This window comes from Phacochoerus africanus, chromosome 1 (genome assembly GCF_016906955.1).
Source record: "Phacochoerus africanus isolate WHEZ1 chromosome 1, ROS_Pafr_v1, whole genome shotgun sequence".
Classification (NCBI taxonomy): Eukaryota; Metazoa; Chordata; class Mammalia; order Artiodactyla; family Suidae; genus Phacochoerus; species Phacochoerus africanus.
The window spans coordinates 202,153,946-202,172,572 of NC_062544.1; the positions used below are offsets into that span (position 1 = coordinate 202,153,946).

At 41.3% G+C, this 18,627-nt stretch overlaps 1 protein-coding gene across 1 annotated transcript in view; it reads right to left on the bottom strand.

Annotated features, from left to right (window-relative positions):
- PARL (presenilin associated rhomboid like) overlaps positions 1-17,970 on the bottom strand; it is a 51,980-nt gene extending 34,010 nt beyond the window's left edge. The window contains exons 1-4 of the mRNA XM_047787601.1: positions 17,792-17,970; positions 7,120-7,315; positions 6,580-6,720; positions 3,228-3,276 (exon numbers count right to left, since the gene is read on the bottom strand). Of these exons, the coding sequence (XP_047643557.1) occupies positions 3,228-3,276; positions 6,580-6,720; positions 7,120-7,315; positions 17,792-17,916 (511 nt within the window). The 5' untranslated portion in view covers positions 17,917-17,970. The remainder of the gene's footprint in view (positions 1-3,227; positions 3,277-6,579; positions 6,721-7,119; positions 7,316-17,791) is intronic.
- Positions 17,971-18,627: the final 657 nt, after the last annotated feature.

The following is an 18,627-nucleotide window of genomic DNA, read 5'->3' on the forward strand; positions in this document are numbered from 1 at the left end:
TAAGACTTGTTACAATAGTATTCATGTACATGGATTACTGCAATGCCATTAAAAAGAATGAGCCTGAGGTGATGGTAATTTCCTTTTCCTGATCTGGGTGCTAGTTACGTGGATGTGCTCAGTTTGTGAAAATCAGTTGTACATCTGACACGGGCATATTCTTTTGTGTATATTATGCTTCAATTTTTTTTTTCTTTTTAGGGCCACACTTGCAGTATACGGAAGCTCCCAGGCTAGAGGTGGAGTCGGAGCTACAGCTGCTGGCCACACCCACAGCCATGCCAGATTCCAGCCACAGCTCGCAGCAACACTGATTCCTTAACCCACTGAGGTGAGGCCAGGGATTGAACCCGTATCCTCATGGATACTAGTCGGATTTGTTTCTGCTGGGCCACAACAGGAATTCCCAATAAAGTTTTTTTTAAAAGCATACAGTATGGAGTTCCAATTGTGGCTTAGTGGGTTAAGAACTTAACACAGTCCCTGTGAGAACGTGGGTTTGAATCCTGGCCTCGTTCAGTGGGTTAAGGATCTGACATTGCCGCAAGCGGCAGCAAAGGTCACAGATGCAGCTCAGACCTGGTGCTGCTGTGGCTGTGGAGTACTCCTCAGCTACAGCTCCAATTCACCCCCTAGCCTTGGAACTTCCATATGCCATAGGAACAGTAGTAAAAAGAAAAAAAAAAAAAAGCATGCAACAGACCTACTTGTATTGATACAGAATGTCCTTTAAAATACTAAGTATGGGAGTTCCGTCATGCCTCAGCAGTAACGAACCCGACTAGGATCCATGAGGATGCAGGTTCAATCCCTAGCCTAAGTGGGTCAGGGATCCGTCACGTCCATGAGCTGTAGTGTAGGTTGCAGACATGGCTCAGATCCCATGTGGCTTTGGCTGTGGTGTAGGCTGGCAGCTATAGCTCCGATTTGAGCTGTAGCCTGGGAACTTCCATATGCCTTGGGTATGGCCCTAAAAAGCAAAAGAAAATCAATAAAAATAAATAAAATACTAAGTGAAAAAAAAAAAAAAAACAGAGCTGTAGAGCAGTATGTATTACATGCTACCATTTGTGTTTAATACATATAAATAAATGCTTTGCGAAGTTCCCGTCATGGCACAATGGATACAAATCCAACTAGGAACCATGAGGTTTTGGGTTCGATCCCTGGCCTTGCTCAGTGGGTTAAGGATCCGGCGTTGCTGTGAGCTGTGGTATAGGTCACAGACACGGCTTGGATCTGGCGTTGCTGTGGCTGCGGCGAAGGCCGGCAGCAACAGCTCCGATTCAACCCCTGACCTGGGAACCTCCATGTGCCTCAAGTGCAGCCCTAAAAAGACACACACAAAAAAAAAGAAAAGAAAAGAAAAAAAGTAATTGGAAGAGCTAAGCAAGGTCAGTTGAATGAATTAGTACCTCTGAAAAAAGACAAGACATAACTAAAGCACAATCTTATTAATCATGGAAATCTTAGTGTATAGCTGATACCCCTAACAAGTATTGTGAAGCTAGAGTCACTGCTACCAGAATAACTATTTCCTAAAAGAAGAGTCTGAGATGACACCGAACAGACCAAAAAAGATTTCCTTAACCTTTAAAAGTCATTGAGATAACCTGACAATAAGTACTTAAGTATTTAAGATCTTTAGAATGACCATTCACATTTATGTGGTCCGAAGTACTTTATACTCAAACCACTAGTTAGATCACAACATCATCTAAGGGAAAGAACTCATTTTTAATTATTTCTAAATACCAACTTCTCTGAATAAACTGTATTGGCATGAAAGAGGTTTGAAATTCTGATCCCAATTTTCCTCATATGTTAAAAGACAAAAATTTTTACCATTTTCAAAGAACACTAAGTTAAATCAACTAATTGTAAGACACTTTCAAAAGAAATCAAAACTTTGCTACCCTAAGGAAATGCTGTTAATTTTCAGAAAACAAGTAACCAAAAAAAATCCCAATTCCAATGGAAACATGTGTTACTACCAAGCTATTTTTGAAGTTATCGTATTTATTAATAAGACCTCACTGACTAATCAATTCTACAGTATGGCAACATACTTTGAAAAATCTCAATCTTTTGATTCAAGATTTCATCAATATTCATTCACTCAGATTTTAACTGAATGTCTTTACTATGTGCCAGATTATGTGCTAGGAGGTACAGCAAAATGAAAAAATCTCATCATTGTCCTCAAAGAGGATTCACATGTAATTATATAAGGCAGGTTGTGTTGTAAGTGATTAAAAGTGCAATGAGTTTAGAAAAAAAGAAAGTAGTGCAGGAAGCAATGTCTAAACCATAAGCTTGAAGACGATCAGGATCTACCAAGGAGACAGAAAAACTAAACCTTCCAAACACAGGAAATAGTCTGAATGAAGATAGATAAGCACCTTTTCACCACTTAAATAGATATCAAAAATTAAGAGCACCATTAACTCTAACCATATCTGAAGAAAAACACTATTTTACTAGTTCTCCAGAAAGATGTTTTCCCCTATCTGCACAATTGTTAAAGAACTTACAAATCCATTTCCCCAAATTTCTCAAATAACCAAGTCCACGAAATGTTGTACAAGTGTTACCTTCAAGAGCCAGATCTACAGTCCATAAAAATTTGCAAAAAACAAAAACAGAATTATCATGATGATATACATATTATGCTTCCATTTAAAGAGGATTTTATAAACAGAATGGTATAGAAAAGAGAAAATTGGCTTTAGGATGAAATAGACCTAGGTTTTGAAACTCAGCTCTACTACTTACTAGCAGGGTGACCTTCGAAAAGTTCCTTCTCTGAAAGCCAGTTTCCTTATCTGTAAAAAGGGAGATAACTACCCTGTAAGCAACCCTGTGAGGCAGGGCAAGAATATGTATAAAGCATGCTGCATTAAGAAGGTACCTAATCAATATCCCCTTTAGTTACTTTACTGGGAAAGTAATAATTACTTAGAACCTATTTCACAAGCTAGAATTTTAAAACAAAGATCATTTGATCAGAATCATACTAAACCACAATTAGAAAATAACTGACCCGGAGCATCATGTATACCTTTATGCCACACTACTTTCAAACTATGACATTAGCTTGAAGGTACAGAATCTGTCTTCTAAACCACTGATGAGCATGGTACAAAGGCCACTGACTGTGACATACTGTACCTTTTGGTTTGATTTCTCTTCCCTTGAATGGCTAAAACGTGTAAGCTAACACAAACCTGTCACAGTCCGCTGGCCATCACTTAGGTTATTCCACCACTTGTTAATCTAAAACAGAAGTAAAATTGCATATCACTATATGGTAAATACTTTCAGGCTACATAAATGAAAAATAAGAAAGAAAATGCCTTGTGCAAGAGTTCTCATCTGTAAAAACCTCTAGGGAACCACAGACATAATATGTGGTTGAGTGGAAAGCACAAGTGTTTTAGAGTCAGACAGCTTGCATTCTCTAGAGAGCCACGGATTAGCTCTGTTACCTCAGACAAATTACTTCTAAACTTCGGTTTCTTGATACATAAAATGGAGACAGTAACAGATATCAAGCAATACCATTATGAGGAATACCATTAACAAAGCACTAAGCACACTACCAGGTATAGATAGGTATCAAATAATTATGCAACGAGGCCCAATCTCATTTTAAAATTCTAACCAAGAATATTTTCTACTAAAATTACTTGAAAAAAAAAAAAAAAAGATGTATCAGATTGAGGTTTAGAAAAAGACAGAATCCAGAGTTCCCTTGTAGCTCAGCAGAAACAAATCCAACTAGTATCCATGAGGATTTGGGTTCGATCCCTGGCCTCACTCAGTGGGTTAAGGATCTGGCGTTGCCATGAACTGTGGTATAGGTCACAGACAAGGCCCAGATCCCAAGCTGCTGTGGCCATGGTGTAGGCCAGCAGCTGTAGCTCCAATTTGACCCCTGCCTGGGAACTTTTATATGCCACAAGTGTGGTACCAAAAAAAAAAAAAAAGAAGAAGAAGAAGAAAGAAAAAAAGAATCCTAATTGCCTAATCTTTCAGAGACATACCTCAAAAATTTTTATAGATGAAAGAGGCCTAGAATTTGCTTTACAACAATCAAGTGGTAGAGAGGGAAGGGAAAGAAGGGGGATGAGATAAAACAAAGCTGGCTATGTACTGATGATGAAAGGTGTGCATTATACTATTCTCTTTACTCTTTTTACTTTACTTTTGAAATTTTCCATGATTAGATTTTTAAAATCCCATGTTCTAGAGCATTCCTTGGTGTCCTCATGGTTAAAGATCTGGTGGTGTCACTGCTTTGGCTTGAGAGTCACTGCTGCTGTGGTGCAGGTTTGATCCCTGGCCAGGAACTTCCATATTCCACAGGCAAAAACTGAAACAAACCTATGTTCTAAATATAAAACTGAAGCAAACTTTGTACACGAATACAGAAAGAAATCCCAAGTTTAAAAAAAGGTTACAGATCGATATGTTTATTAATCCATATACAACCATGGTTCCATTTTTGTAACTCAGTTGATACTTTAACAACAGGGGTTTAAACTGCACTGATCCACCTACACACAGATTTTTTTCAATAAATGTGTACCATAGTATACTACACCATCTGCAGTTGGCTGAACCTGATGTGGGACCAATGTTATAGAAGGCCAACTATGTTAGATGCAGGTTTGCTACTGTGTGGACAGTGGGCACCCCAATCCCTGCATTGTTCAAGAATCAACTGTATAATTAAATTGTGCATGAGCTCTCAGACCTTACTCACAGCTTCTTAATAGTGTGGCAGGGGTTCCCAGGACTTTCACTTCCACTGTTATATTTATGTGTTATTTCAATTTCCTTTAATTAACATGGATTATATTTTATATCCTATCATTTAACTATTTTAAACAGATCCATCTTTGGATGAAGACTATATGTATTGCTTGTTATTTTCACCAATCTAAGGAACAATTTGGGTATCAAAACTTTCTAACACAGGGAGTTCCCTTGTGGCCCTGCAGTTAAGGACTCAGCATTGTCACTTTTTGTGGCTTAGCTTCAATCCCTGACCCAGGAACTTCCACATGCCACAGTCACAGCCAAAAAAAACCTCTGTAATGCAGAAACCTGCAGCTTTCCTTCTTTCTTATGGCCATACCTGCAGCATACAGGAGTTCTCAGGTTGAATGCAAGCCACAACTGCAGCACCACCACATCTTTTAATCCACTGTGCCGGGCTAGAAATCAAACTCACACCCCCACAGCAACTAGAACCGCTGCAGTCAGGTTCTAACCCACTGCACCACAGCAGCAACTCTAGAAAACTGTAGCTTTCTAAAGAATCTAAGATTGTGGAGCAGGTCAATGTTACTATCTTCTCAACCACTGTACTGAACAAAAATCACTGCTAGGTTATTGTAGTTTTTACCTGCAAATAGTACATCCACTGTTCTTCTGACATAAAGCCTCTCTAAAACAGGTAGGACTCATGCTTCTTGTGTCTATGGGGAAAGAAGGAGGAATGAATCCTTCTCCCTACTAGAGGAACCTTCAACTATCGTTAGGAAAAGAAAACTCAGAGTTGTCATTGTGGCTCAGTGGTAACAAACCCAACTAGTATCCATGAGGATGCAGGTTCAATCCCTGGCCTCGCTCAATGGGTTAAGGCTCTTCCGTTGCATGAGCTGCAGTGTAAGTCACAGACATGACTCGGATCTGGTGTGGCTGTGGCAAAGGCCAACAGCTGCAGCTCCAATTCAATCCCTAGCCTGGGAAACTCCATGTGCTGCAAGTGTGCCCCCCTCCCCGCCCAAAAAAGAAAGAAAATGCAGAAAAAGAAAACCCAAGGCTACCCTCTCGGGTTAAGAAGATCCTAGGAAGTAGAAAATTGAAGGGCAGTTAGTGTGTCATAAAATATATGGAGGTGCCTCAAAAACAAATGGACCTGAATCTACAAATTAGCCAATGGTCTGCTCAATAAGTACTGTCAAGCGGAATGAACAAAATATAGGCTTTACCTCAAAGGCAACATTTTAAGAAAATCAGCAGGAAGAAAAGCTAATAACTTGCATATGAAGTAATGAAAAGTTCCAAAAGCTCTATATCTGTACCTTTTCCTTACATCTTCATCCCTGAGCATAGTTAGAAATACTAACAGTAGGTATTTACTAGAGGTATATAAATATTGTATCACTGAAAAGCTTTTTAAAATCCACATAGTATCTCCATCCCTGAAGCATAAAATTCCCTGTGATTCTAATATGTACTCTAAAATAAACCATCCAGATAATGCAAGTAAAACAGTGGTCCCTAGTAGGACTGGAAGAGGCTCCAAAACATTAATTTTTTAACAACTGCATGTAGTGATTCTTGATACATGTGGATAGAGGGACAAACTTCTTGGAACACTGTTAAGTACAATACCGTCAGACATACAAAACATTAACCCTGCAATGAAATGACTCTAAAGAATATTAAGTGCAATGACCTTATATCTACTGACCTAACACCACCATTAACTAAAAACACTTAGTAACTAGACTTCAAAAACTGATCACCTATAATAAACAGAAAAAACACCATGTTTATCTTTACCTCCTTTCTGAAGTCTCCTTCCTTTTGTGGTCTTATGCTATCCAACCAATCAGCTTTTATACCATCAAAATAACTCTGGACCCTGGATTTCAGTGATTCATATTGCCAAATAGCAGCCGATCCAAATGCACAACCTGTAAACTATATACATTACAAAATAAATTTAAAAGAAATAGATCTGGCACACTGAAACCTATTAGGTGAAAAGAACATTTAATTGTTTCCCATTTTACGAACTTCACAGTACCCTGGGGCCTGTTTACAGTTAGAACTTCCCATAAAATTCAAAAGTCAACTCAGTATCACTAGCAATGTAACACCAAGTAAGAGGCCCATGAGTTTCTTCTCCAGGGCTTACATAAGTGAATCAAACTCTTAACAGCAACTATTAAATTCACGTTCTCTTATGATCATGACCCCATACCTTTTGACACCCCCACCCCACCTTGTTTTTACTTTAAGGGAGTTGAAATAGGGACAGATAATACTTTAACACGACACCTGCAGCAAGTAGGTACTCCTAGTGACATGAGCTCTTACCCCAACAGTAAAAAACAAAGGCTTTACAAGAGTTCTTATAGGATAGGGAGAAGGATAAAAGGCTGTTTCTTCTACAGGAGGAATCAAAGCACTTCTCTTATATGCTTCACTACTTCTTCCTGTGTCTGATCTTCGAGGTTCAACCTTTCTGGGTGCTTTTCTGAATCCACATTTTTGCTGAATAAAAAAGTTAAACCTATAGGGGGAAAAAAAGAGATTAGAAACAGAGCTACGTCCTGCAAACATCAACCTCTATGAGCTTCCCCACTTGACCTGCATTATCACCATTTTGGTTTATTCTCACTTTGTAGCCCCAAAGCCACCAAGATTCCTACTCCTAAGTAGGATTCAGTCAAAACAATGAACTGTGTCTTTCTGGAACAGGGGAGACATATAAACTACAGCAACTTTATAGAGGGAATTTGTTTGGGCTGTTACTGTGTATCAATCAATAAAATAGTTTGTATCCATCCTTCAGTTTGCAATCCTATAAAAAGCTGGATGACTACAAGGTGTGGTTTGAATTAGCACAGAATAGCTTTGTTATCTTATTTGAAATTTGGTCAAATTCCAGAACCTTTAAATCAAATAATGATTTCCTTTTATCAACCGACCATTCCAAACTGGTGGATTTTTCCCCCACCAAGCCCCATATTTACTTCACTACCAGTGTGGGAGACACCCACCAGATGTTCTATAAAGGGTTTTGCCTTTTGAGTTCTTATAGCCTGACCTTGAAACATCTGACACTACTGATCACACCTATCAACACCTGTAAGGATGCACTCACTCCCTGATCTTCAAATTCACTTTCCAGATAGCTTCCTCCTTTCTCCTATCCCTTAGAAACAGATATACTTAAAGGCTCCAATAATGGTTCCTTTGCACACTCTCATTCAAACTGAATCCATATAAATTTGTGAAGCATTGTCTTTTTCTCTTGTAAAATAGTAACTTCCCCCAGGCGGACCACATAGAGGCCCCTTCCTGTTTGTTTTATTGTACTCTAAACATATGATACTTCTAGACTCATAGAACTCCCTGAAAGCAATCAGACAGGTCTTCTCATCTTTATAACCCGGCCCCTGAAACACTTTGGCTGAATAAAAGAATTTCTATAGCCTGGATGACTTCTAAGCAAGTAACTGATTCAAATACATGTCTCTAGTCCCAGTCTCAGGATTTTCTTGTCTTGCATTTCCAACTATACATTGAATATTTCCACTAGGATATACTCCCCATTACTTTAAAATCATTATATTCCAAAGGGAATTCATCCCTTTCTACACATAGCTTAATTTTCTGACTTCCTTATTCTTTCAGTGGGACCACAGTTCTCTTAATCACTAAGATTAAAAATCTATAAATCAGAGTTACCATCATGGCGCAGTGGTTAACAAATCTGACTAGAAACCATGAGGTTGCAGGTTCAATCCCTGGCCTTGCTCAGTGAGTTAAGGATCCAGCATTGCTGTGAGCTGTGGTATAGGTCGCAGACGCGGCTTGGATCCTGCAGTGCTGTGACTCTGGCGTAGGCCAGTAGCTCCAGCTCCAATTAGACCCCTAGCCTGGGAACCTCCATATGCCACGGGAGCGGCCCTAGAAAAAGGCAAAAAAAAAAAAGACAAAAAAAAATCTATAAATCATCTCAGACAACACCACAAAACTACAGTAATCAAAACAGTGTGGTACTAGCACAAAAACAGACACACCGATCAATGGAACAGAGAGCTCCGAAATAAACCCATACACCTATGGACCATAAATCTTCAACAAAGGAGGCAAGAATATACAATGGGGAAAAGATAGTCTCTTCATCAAGTGTTGTTGGGAAAGTTGGACAGCCACATGTAAATCAATGAAGTCAGAACACATACTCACACCATACACAAAACAAATTCAAAATGGCTTTAAAGACTTAAATTTAAGAGAAGACACCATAAAACTCCTAGACAAGAACACGGGCAAAACATTCTCTGACATAAATCATACCAATGTTTCCTTAGGTCTCCCAAGCCAATAGAAATAAAAGCAAAAATATGCAAATGGAACCTAATCAAACTTATAAACTTTTGCAGAGCAAAGGAAACAAACAAAACCAAAAGAAAACTTGTGGACTGGGAGAAAATATTTGTAAATGATGCAACCAACAAACAGTTCATACAATAACAACAACAAAAAAAAGGTACAGAAGACCTAAATAAACATTTCTCCAAAGAAGACATACAGACGGCCAACAGGCACATGAAAAGATGCTCATCACTGGCAATTATTAGAGAAATACAAATCAAAACTACAACAAGGTACTCACAATAGTCAGAATGGCTATCATTAAAAAGTCTACCAATAATAAATGCTAGAGAGTATAGAGAAAAGGGAACCCTGTTAGACTGTGGTGGGAAGAAAAATCAGTGCAGCACCTATGGAAAACTGTATGAAGGTTCCTCAAAAAACTAAAAATAGGAATTTCCTGATGGTGCAATGGTTAAGGATCCAGTGTTGTCACTGCTATGGTGAGGGTTCACTCTCTGGCCCAGGAACTTGTGCATGCTACAGGAGTGCCCTCCTCCCAAAAAAAGGGAGTTCCCATTGTGGCTCAGCAGTAATGACCCCAACTACTATCCATGAGGTTCGATTCCTGGCCGTACTCCGTGGGTTATGGATCTGGCGTTTCCGTGAGCTGTGGCGTAGGTCACAGACATGGCTCAGATCCCATGTTGCTACGACTGTGGCGTAGGCCGGCAGCTACAGCTCCAACTTGATGCCTAGCCTGGGAACGTCATATGCCTCAGGTTCCACCCTAAAAAGACCAGGAAAAAAAAAACAAACCTAAATTAAAAACAGAGTTACCGTAGGATCCAGCAATGCCACTCCTGGATACATACCAAGACAAAAGCCTAATTTGAAAAGATACACGCCCCCCTCCATGTTCATAGTAGCACCATTTACAATAGCAAGACATGGAAACAACTTAAATATCCATCGACAGATGAATGGATAAAGAACATAAACATATGGTGTAAACATACACACAATGGAATATCACTCAGACATAAAAAGAATGAAATCATGCCATTTGCAATAAGATGGATGAACCTAAAAATTATCATACTAAGTGAAGTAAATCAAATACCATAGGATATCACTCATATGTGGAATCTGGAATATGACACAAATCAACATTATCTATGAAATAAATGAAAGGAAAGTGGTATTATTCACTAAGATAAGGAAAATCAAAGGCACCAAATAGTAACAGGAAATTAGAAGATGAGAGATGAGAAATTCCATCCTGGGCAGTTTAAAATGTTTGCAATCATAGCAGCTCAATTCTAACAGTTAAAAATTGGAACTTAAATTTCCATCAACAGGGGCAAGGATAAACTGTGGTATATTCATACGATAGAATACAGTTGTCCTTCAGTACCCATGGGAGATTGGTTCTAGGATCCCCTGCGGGTACCAAATTCAGGGTGCTCAAATCTCTTACATAAAATGGTGGTTTAGCAGTAATGAACCTATCTACAGAAAAGAAACCAACTCATGGACATGGAGAACAGACTTGTGGTTGCTGAGGGGGAGGGAATGGGATAGACCGGGACTTTGGGGTTAGCAGATGCAAACTACTGCATTTGGAGTGGATAAGCAATGAGATCCTGCTCTATAGTACAGGGAACTATATCCCATCACTTGCGATGGAACATGATGGAGGATAACGTGAGAAAAAGAATGTATATGCTTATGTATAACTGGGTCACTTTGTTGTACAGAAATTGACAGAACATTGTAAACCACTATAATAAATTTTTTTTTTAATAAAAGGGTGTAATATAGTTGGCCCTCCCCACCACAGTTGGTTGTATCCTCGGCGAGGTTAGTTAAGTGAGGATGAGTGATAATGATAAAGTAATAAGTCCTAAAACTAACTTACTAATTCAGAATTTATACTTACAAATAAAGGTTACTCCTTTCAACGAAATCTATTTTGGAAAGCAATGTATTTATTCAAACAATGCCAATGTTGCTCTGATTATCTGTGAACTCCTTCAGAGCCTATTCCCAGTCTTATGAATATCCTTCAGCAAATATTGCTGAATAGCCAATTCCAAATCTATTTCAATTTCTTGTTGTCTTGCCTCTTTTTCTGCAGAGGCTAGGAAAGGTAAATATCTTCACTTTTCCAGTTTCTCCTATGGCTAGGGGTAGCCATACTACAGAGTTCTGATAAAATGAGACTTAAGAATTGTTTAGGGAGTTCCCGTTGTGGCTCAGTGGTTAACAAATTCGACTAAGAACCATGAGGTTGTGGGTTCGATCCCTGGCCTTGCTCAGTTGGTTAAGGATCTGGCGTTGCCGTGAGCTGTGGTATAGGTTGCAGATGAGGCTCAGATCCCACATTGCTGTGGCTATGGTGTAGGCCGGCAGCAACAGCTCCAATTAGACCCCTAGCCTGGGAACCTCCATATGCCTCAGGAGCGGCCCTAGAAAAGGCAAAAAGACCAAAAAAAAAAAAAAAAGAATTGTTTAGAAACCTCTGGAAAAGGTTTTGCTTATCCAATAAAAATGGAGATTTCAGTGTTTTGCTTTGTTGTCCTTTGTCTTTTTAGGGCCACACCTGGGCATATGGAGGTTCTCAGGCTAGGGGTCTAACTGGAGCTGTAGCCACAGGCCCACACCACAGCCACAGCAACACCAGATCCTTAACCCACTGAGCAAGGCCAGGGATCAAACCCGCACCCCATGGTTCCTAGTCGGATTTATTTCCTCTGTGCCACGACAGGAACTCCCTCCCACTTCTTTTTGCCTTGGAAAAGGTTGTAATGCCTACCATTGTAGCAGGCATCTTATACCAAGATAAAGGCCAAGGTATTTGGGTACTAACTGACATTTTTTGAGCCACTGAGCAAAGACAATAGATACCTATCTCCAGTCATTTTATGCTAGATAAATACTCTCATTTATTTAAGCAACAATAAACTTATAGCCAAAGGTATTCCTGATGATACCTTTAAAATAGCAGATGTTATTCTTCTGCAACTGAATTCGATTTACATTATATATTCCAAAGTAATTTAGAATCAGGGCTAGTAAGTAAAGTAACAGGTAACACCACTTCCTGCCAAAAGCCAAAGGTGTGACATAAAGTAATGGAAATACATTTTTCCTTTAAATGTTTCCAAGGTAAATGGTTACAAATTGTTACAACCCAGTATTGTTGGTTTCCGGCTTTTTTTTTTTTTAGACCAAGAAATATGAAGAATGAGATTCCTGAACATCTCCAACAGCTTAACACTATAGGCTATGTACTCAGTTGGTTCTAATGAAAGACTACTTTCTACAGCTTTGTCAATTCAGTTATAATCGTGAAGCACAATAATTGAAAAGGAATACAAATACACCAAGTTGGGAATCTGAATTTGAAGCAAAGCCAGACCCTCTGCCTAGAATAATAGTTACACTGAGAATCTCAACAGAAGTGTGGCGCTGAGGACACCAAGAACATGTTACACAAGTTGGCCCCAGGGTTAAGTTCAGATGTAGAACACACATGTCAAGGGCAAATACATTGGGAATTACAGCTGGACATACAGAACTTTGGGGACAGAACTAAGTACTATGTCTAGGGTCACTGAACACCTATTCCTTTTACCTAAGGTACATTCACATGCTGCAGAGAATGGAAAGCTATAAACTATTTCACAGGTATCCTTTTGGTTAGGGTTCCAAATGTGATCACAGCCTGCTAATCAGATATACGGGCACACCTAAAGTCAGAACTGAGTTTAGTGAGAAGGGAACACACAAGATAATTCTGCTAGTGAAAATAATGCTGCAGGCAGCATAGTTCTTACTTTGGTCAGCAGATCCTGATCTGGCAGCTGCTTGCCCAGCTGTCTCATTTGCTCTTGCCCAGCTGTTATTGCATAACAGACTGCCCCAAACTTAGTTGTCCTAATATCCTAATTTATTATTTCTCATGATTCTGTAAGTTAGCTGCACTCGGCTGGGCAGTTCTTCCACTGGTCCTACCAGGGGTCACTCATGCAGCCAGTCATTTGGTTACTGAACTGGAGCTGGAGAGTCTAAGATGGCCTCACTGCCCTATCTGGAGCCTCAGTATGGGCTGTCAACTGGCCATCTCTCTAAATGGTCTCCATAATCTCTAGACTAGTCTAACAGGGGCTTCTACCATGGCAGTGGGAGAAAAGGCTAAAGCTGCAAGGCCTCTCCAGGCCCAGACTCTGAACCTCGCACATTACTTCTTCCACATGCCACTGGGGAAAAAGCATTGTGCAAAGCTGTATAAAAGCAAGTCACAAGCCCAACCCAGCTTGAAGAAACAGGGAAACAGATTCCAATTATGGATGAGAAGTTGCAAATTATCACGGTAGTATTTTTTAATCTATCACATTAATCGTGGCAGAGGAAGTTATGACCCTGAAAGCTTAGTCTGGAATAGTAATTCTCAATGCTGGCCCCTATAGAGTCACAGGATATGCCACCCTCAAATACGCCACTTTGGCATAGGGATTATTCTGGCAACAGAGAAGCAGCAGATACAAGAAAAACTCCCTGCGCTGCCCTTATATGCCTAAAAGCAGGATGTACATTTGTAAAGGTGAACCCACTCTCCCCTTTCTACCAGGAAGGACAGTAGTTAACCACAAGACAGCTCTAAGGCCCAATGAGCCCAGAGAAAGCACCAGAGGAAGCTAGAGAACAAACTTTACCAACTAGCCCTTGTCTTCCATTAGGTTCCCTCTTATATTACCTTCCTACAATGTGCTGCCCTAGAAACTCAAAGTCCTTTTCCTTTGTTTTGTCATTTCTCTAAAATGTTGTTATTCTTGGAGTTCCCGTTGTGCGCAGTGGTTAACAAATCTGACTAGGAACCATGAGGTTGGAGGTTCGGTCCCTGCCCTTGCTCAGTGGGTTAACGATCCAGCGTTGCCGTGAGCTGTGGTGTAGGTTGCAGACGAGGCTCGGATCCCGCGTTGCTGTGGCTCTGGCTGCTGTGGCTCTGGCGTAGGCCGGCAGCTACAGCTCCGATTCGACCCCTAGCCTGGGAACCTCCATATACCGCAGGAGCGGCCCAAGAAATAGCAAAAAGACAAAAAAAAAAATGTCGTTATTCTTTTGTCAGCCCAAGTTCTAACCACCCCTTTGGGTTATTCATCACTATTCCCATATGTATGCGCAATGAGCATTTTCATAAACTTGTTTGTTTTCCTCTTGTTAATCTGACAGGGCCCCAGCCAAAGAACCTAAGACTGGCAGAGGGAAAACAGCTTTTCCTTTCCTCTACTACTCACTAGAATTACCTGGTGAGCTCTTAAAAATACTATACCACGGCTCCACATCATACAGACTAAATTAGAATTTCCGGGGGTGGGACCAAGGCATCAGTAGTTTTAAGGGCTCCCCCGGTGATTCTCATGTGCCAGAGGGTTGAGATTTACCACAGATGTGGTAAAAACTTTATATACAAATCACCTGTGGATCTTATTTAAACTAAGATTCTAATTCAGTAGGTCTGGGGTGAGTAAGTCTGAGATTCTGCATTTCTAAGTAAGCTCCTAAATTACAGACTGACAAACTATAGCCTGCAGAGTGAATCTGGCACTCCAGCTTAACATTGCTTTTGCATTTCTAGGGAGTTGTTTAAAAGAAAGAGAATATCTGACAGAAAACTTATGTGGCCCTATTTTCTTTCTTTCTTTTTTTTTTTTTTTTTTTGGTTGCACCCAGGGCATGTGGAAGTTCCCGGCCCAGAAAATGAATCTGCACCACAGCAGCAACCTGAGATGTTCCAGTGATAACACCAGGTTCTTACCTCACTATGCCACAAGGGAACTCCAATATGGCCCTTTTCTATCTAGCCTTTTACAAAATAGGTTTGGTAAACTCCGTCCCAAACTGCTGGTTCATAAACCACTTTTTGAACAGCAGGAGCTAGAACCTAATGTCCCATTCTTCCAACAACATTTCTATTTAAATTACAATAGTTATCTAGGTAACATGATAGGAATTTTAAAAATAGGGTTTGAAACCAAAGAATTCCAACCTGAATGTTTCACTAGGACTGACGGTGGATTAAGACTCATTGCCAGCATCCACACCCTCTTTCCCTCTCCTAAGAGGACCCTGAAATTTCCAGCTATTTGGTTTGGGAAGGCACATCAAGCTCCTAACTGGCTTAAGCAAACCTACACATCCCATTCCCTGGCAACTTTAAGGGATTCAAAGATGGACATGTAGCCCAAGTTAGAGCAATCCACTCCAGTTAACATCAAGTTCAAGATTTTGTTTGTAATACTGGGGAAGAGAATTTTTCCTCCTGGATTTGAATCTAAAGGTATACAGCCCCAAGTGCTGCTGAGAGCCATCTTACAACACCATGGAGATAGCATCCTGAGAAAACAGAGCCAACATTTAGGAAGTAGAGCCAAGCCATGGAGGAGAATGGAGTCTTGGTGACCATCTGGAACACTGGATCCTGCCTCACCAGAAGCCAAGCCTCATCCCTGGACTTTTTAACCACATAAACCAAAAAAATTCCCCTTACTGACTCAATCAATTAGAGCTGGGGACAGGATGCTTTTAGCTATAATATGAGCTTCATCACACATTTAGGAAGCTTTTTTAGTTTTACACTTCTTTTTTTTTTTTTTTTTTGCTTTTTAGGGCCACACCCACAGCATATGGAGGTTCCCAGTCTAGGGGTCTAATCAGAGCTGCAGCTGTTGGCCACAGCCACGCCAGATCCAAGCCACATCTACAACCTAGACCACAGCTCAGGGCAATGCCAGATCCTTAACCCACTGAGTGAGGCGAGGAATTGAACCCGAAACCTCATGGTTCCTAGTCGGATTCCTTTCCGCTGTGCCAAGATGGGAACTCCAACAGTTTTACACTTCTTAAAATGTAAAACCAACCAGAAAAAGCATGATAAATGTCTTCAACTGCAATGTTTGAGATTGAGCCCAAACCTCTGCTTTTTAACCATATCCCTGACTTCATTCCTCTGTGATCTAATTTTAGAACTTCTAGAAGTGAAAGCATACCTAATAGTTATATACAAGGAAATTCAGAAGTTCCTGGCATGGCCCAGGAGAAATGAATCTGACTAGTATCCACGAAGAAGTAGGTTCGATCCTTGGCCTTGCTCAGTGGGTTAAGAATGGGGTGTTGCCGTGAGCTGTGGTGTTGACTGCAAACACGGCTAGGATCTGGCGTTGCTGTGGTGTAGGCCAGCAGCTATAGCTCCAATTCCGATTCAACCTGCAACCTCACGGTTCCTAGTCAGATTTCTTAACCACTGAGCCACAACGGGAACTCCTATAAATGACAACTTTTAAAAATTGTGATGTTAATCATCAACGTCAATTGTATGTTTTTCCCAAATGCTCTCCAATTTTTACTGGAGGCTCCTATTTTTCCTTTACCCATGGCATATGCAAGTTCCCAGGCCAGGGGTCAAATCCCAGCCACAGCTGCAGCAACGCCAGATCCTTAACCCACTGCACCACAGTGGGAACTCCTAGACGCTCCTCAGTAGGCAAGTTTTTCTTTTCCTTTCCCTTCCTAACACATATTATTAATATACAACACCTGTTGCTTCCCAAGAGCTATATTCACTTTTCTTGCCTCCCAAACTCTACAATTTCAATTGGGATCTGGAGTAAAGAATGAAATCAGGACTGCTGAAATCAATCACCACCTCCACCCGACCTTCTTTTTCCTCTCCTCAGAAGTTTAAGACTTCTGAGTTGACAGGACTTGGCTAGGGTCTGGGAAATATAGCCTACAAACACTCCAGGTGACTTTAAGCAATGGCTCTACCACTCTGGAGCCTCAATTATCTAACATTCGTGTTTCTTGCTACCATCTACCATCAATCGGGTGGATTCAGGGCACTTATCTGAGGTAGAAATTAGGAAAGCTGAAACTCTGGAATAAAGAACAGTAAATAATTTCAGAACCCATACACATCAGAATCTTAGTTGGGGATTTCTCTCTTCTCTCAATTTAGAGTTGAATTATTCTAAGGCAAAAGCAGCCAATTACAGACAGAACATACCCTTCAAACAGCCTCCACTCGGGAACAGTCGAGTAGTTTTGTTTTCAAATCATCTGGAAACCAACTATTCCACTATCTCAATTCTTGAACAGAAAAGCCTCTCCTACAACTCCGCAAGCGTCAAAGTGATGCCCTCCTGCGATTCTGTCTTCCCTTATAAGGCTTTCTAAACGCTAAAGAAGGTAATTTGCAGTAAAACTAAGGTTTATGTAAAAACCGACGGAAAATAAAATCTTGGCCCTGCCATTCGAGTAGGTGTGTTAAACTACTTCCCTCGCTGGCGGGATTATGAGGCGTGGCGCGCGATCAGCCCTCGCCGATTACTGTCCCTCCCGACGGAAGAGGGGCCAGCGCGGGCTCACTGAAAGCTGGGCCGGGGCTGGTCACTGTGAATCCGGGGCAGGATGGCGCGGCTAGAAGCGAGGACTGGACGGCGGCGAGAGAGGAAGGAGGGACGGAGAGAGAAGGGACGGATGTGCACAGAGGGTGAGCGGGGAGTGGCACGAGAGGCCCACACGGCCTCCGCCCCTAAAGATACACCTCCAAAGCCAGGGTCACCAGAGTCGAGAAGCCACGAGCGGCGGTCATTACCTGCGCCCGAGTAGCTGCGGCGGGGCCAGGCCCGCGGTGAGCTCCTCGCAGCTGCGTCTGCCTGCCGGTGGAGCCCATGCCTGTCTGCAATCCCAGCCTCTACACGCCCAGCCACGCCACGCCATCTTCCCAACCTCTGCCCCACCATGGCCCGACCTTACCAACCCTTGCCTGGAACCACTTCCGGGGCGGAGGAAAAACCATAGAGCGCGGAGGAGCATCCTAGAGCGCCCTCGCGCGGCTGAGCCCAAGCCAGACCAACCCGAGGGACTGGGACCCGCCGGCTGGTTCTTCCAGTAACACCGGTCTGTGCCTGGGAGGGCTGTGGGAGATGGGACTGCCCTCCACCCCGCTTGCACAAAAGGCCCCAAGGAAAAAGAGAAGGGAAAACTGGTATTTATTGAGTGACGCCATGTACCAGGAACTTTACCTAAATTATTGCATTTAATCCACTTAAAGCACTCCAGAAAAAATATCATCACTGTCTTTACCGTGTTTCTGAGGCCCAGAGGGAAGTGAGAGGAGGAACCAAAATGGTAACAGAAGTTTTTTGAAATTACTACTCTTTTTTGTGCATCTCACTATTTCCTGTTATGATACACTGAAGAGGATCCAAACCTGACTTGAAAATCTGAATTGTAGATAAAATTTAGACTTCATGATCAGTCTTTGCCTCCCTGTCAAGTCAGCTTTATTTCCTTCCACTCCTCCTTCTGACTGTAGCTGCAGCCATGCTAAGTCATCCGCAGTTTCTGAAAGGCATTGCTTTTCCAGCTCCTACTTCTTGAGAGTTCATATACCATCCTCACTGCCTGAAACACTTTTCCATTCTCTCT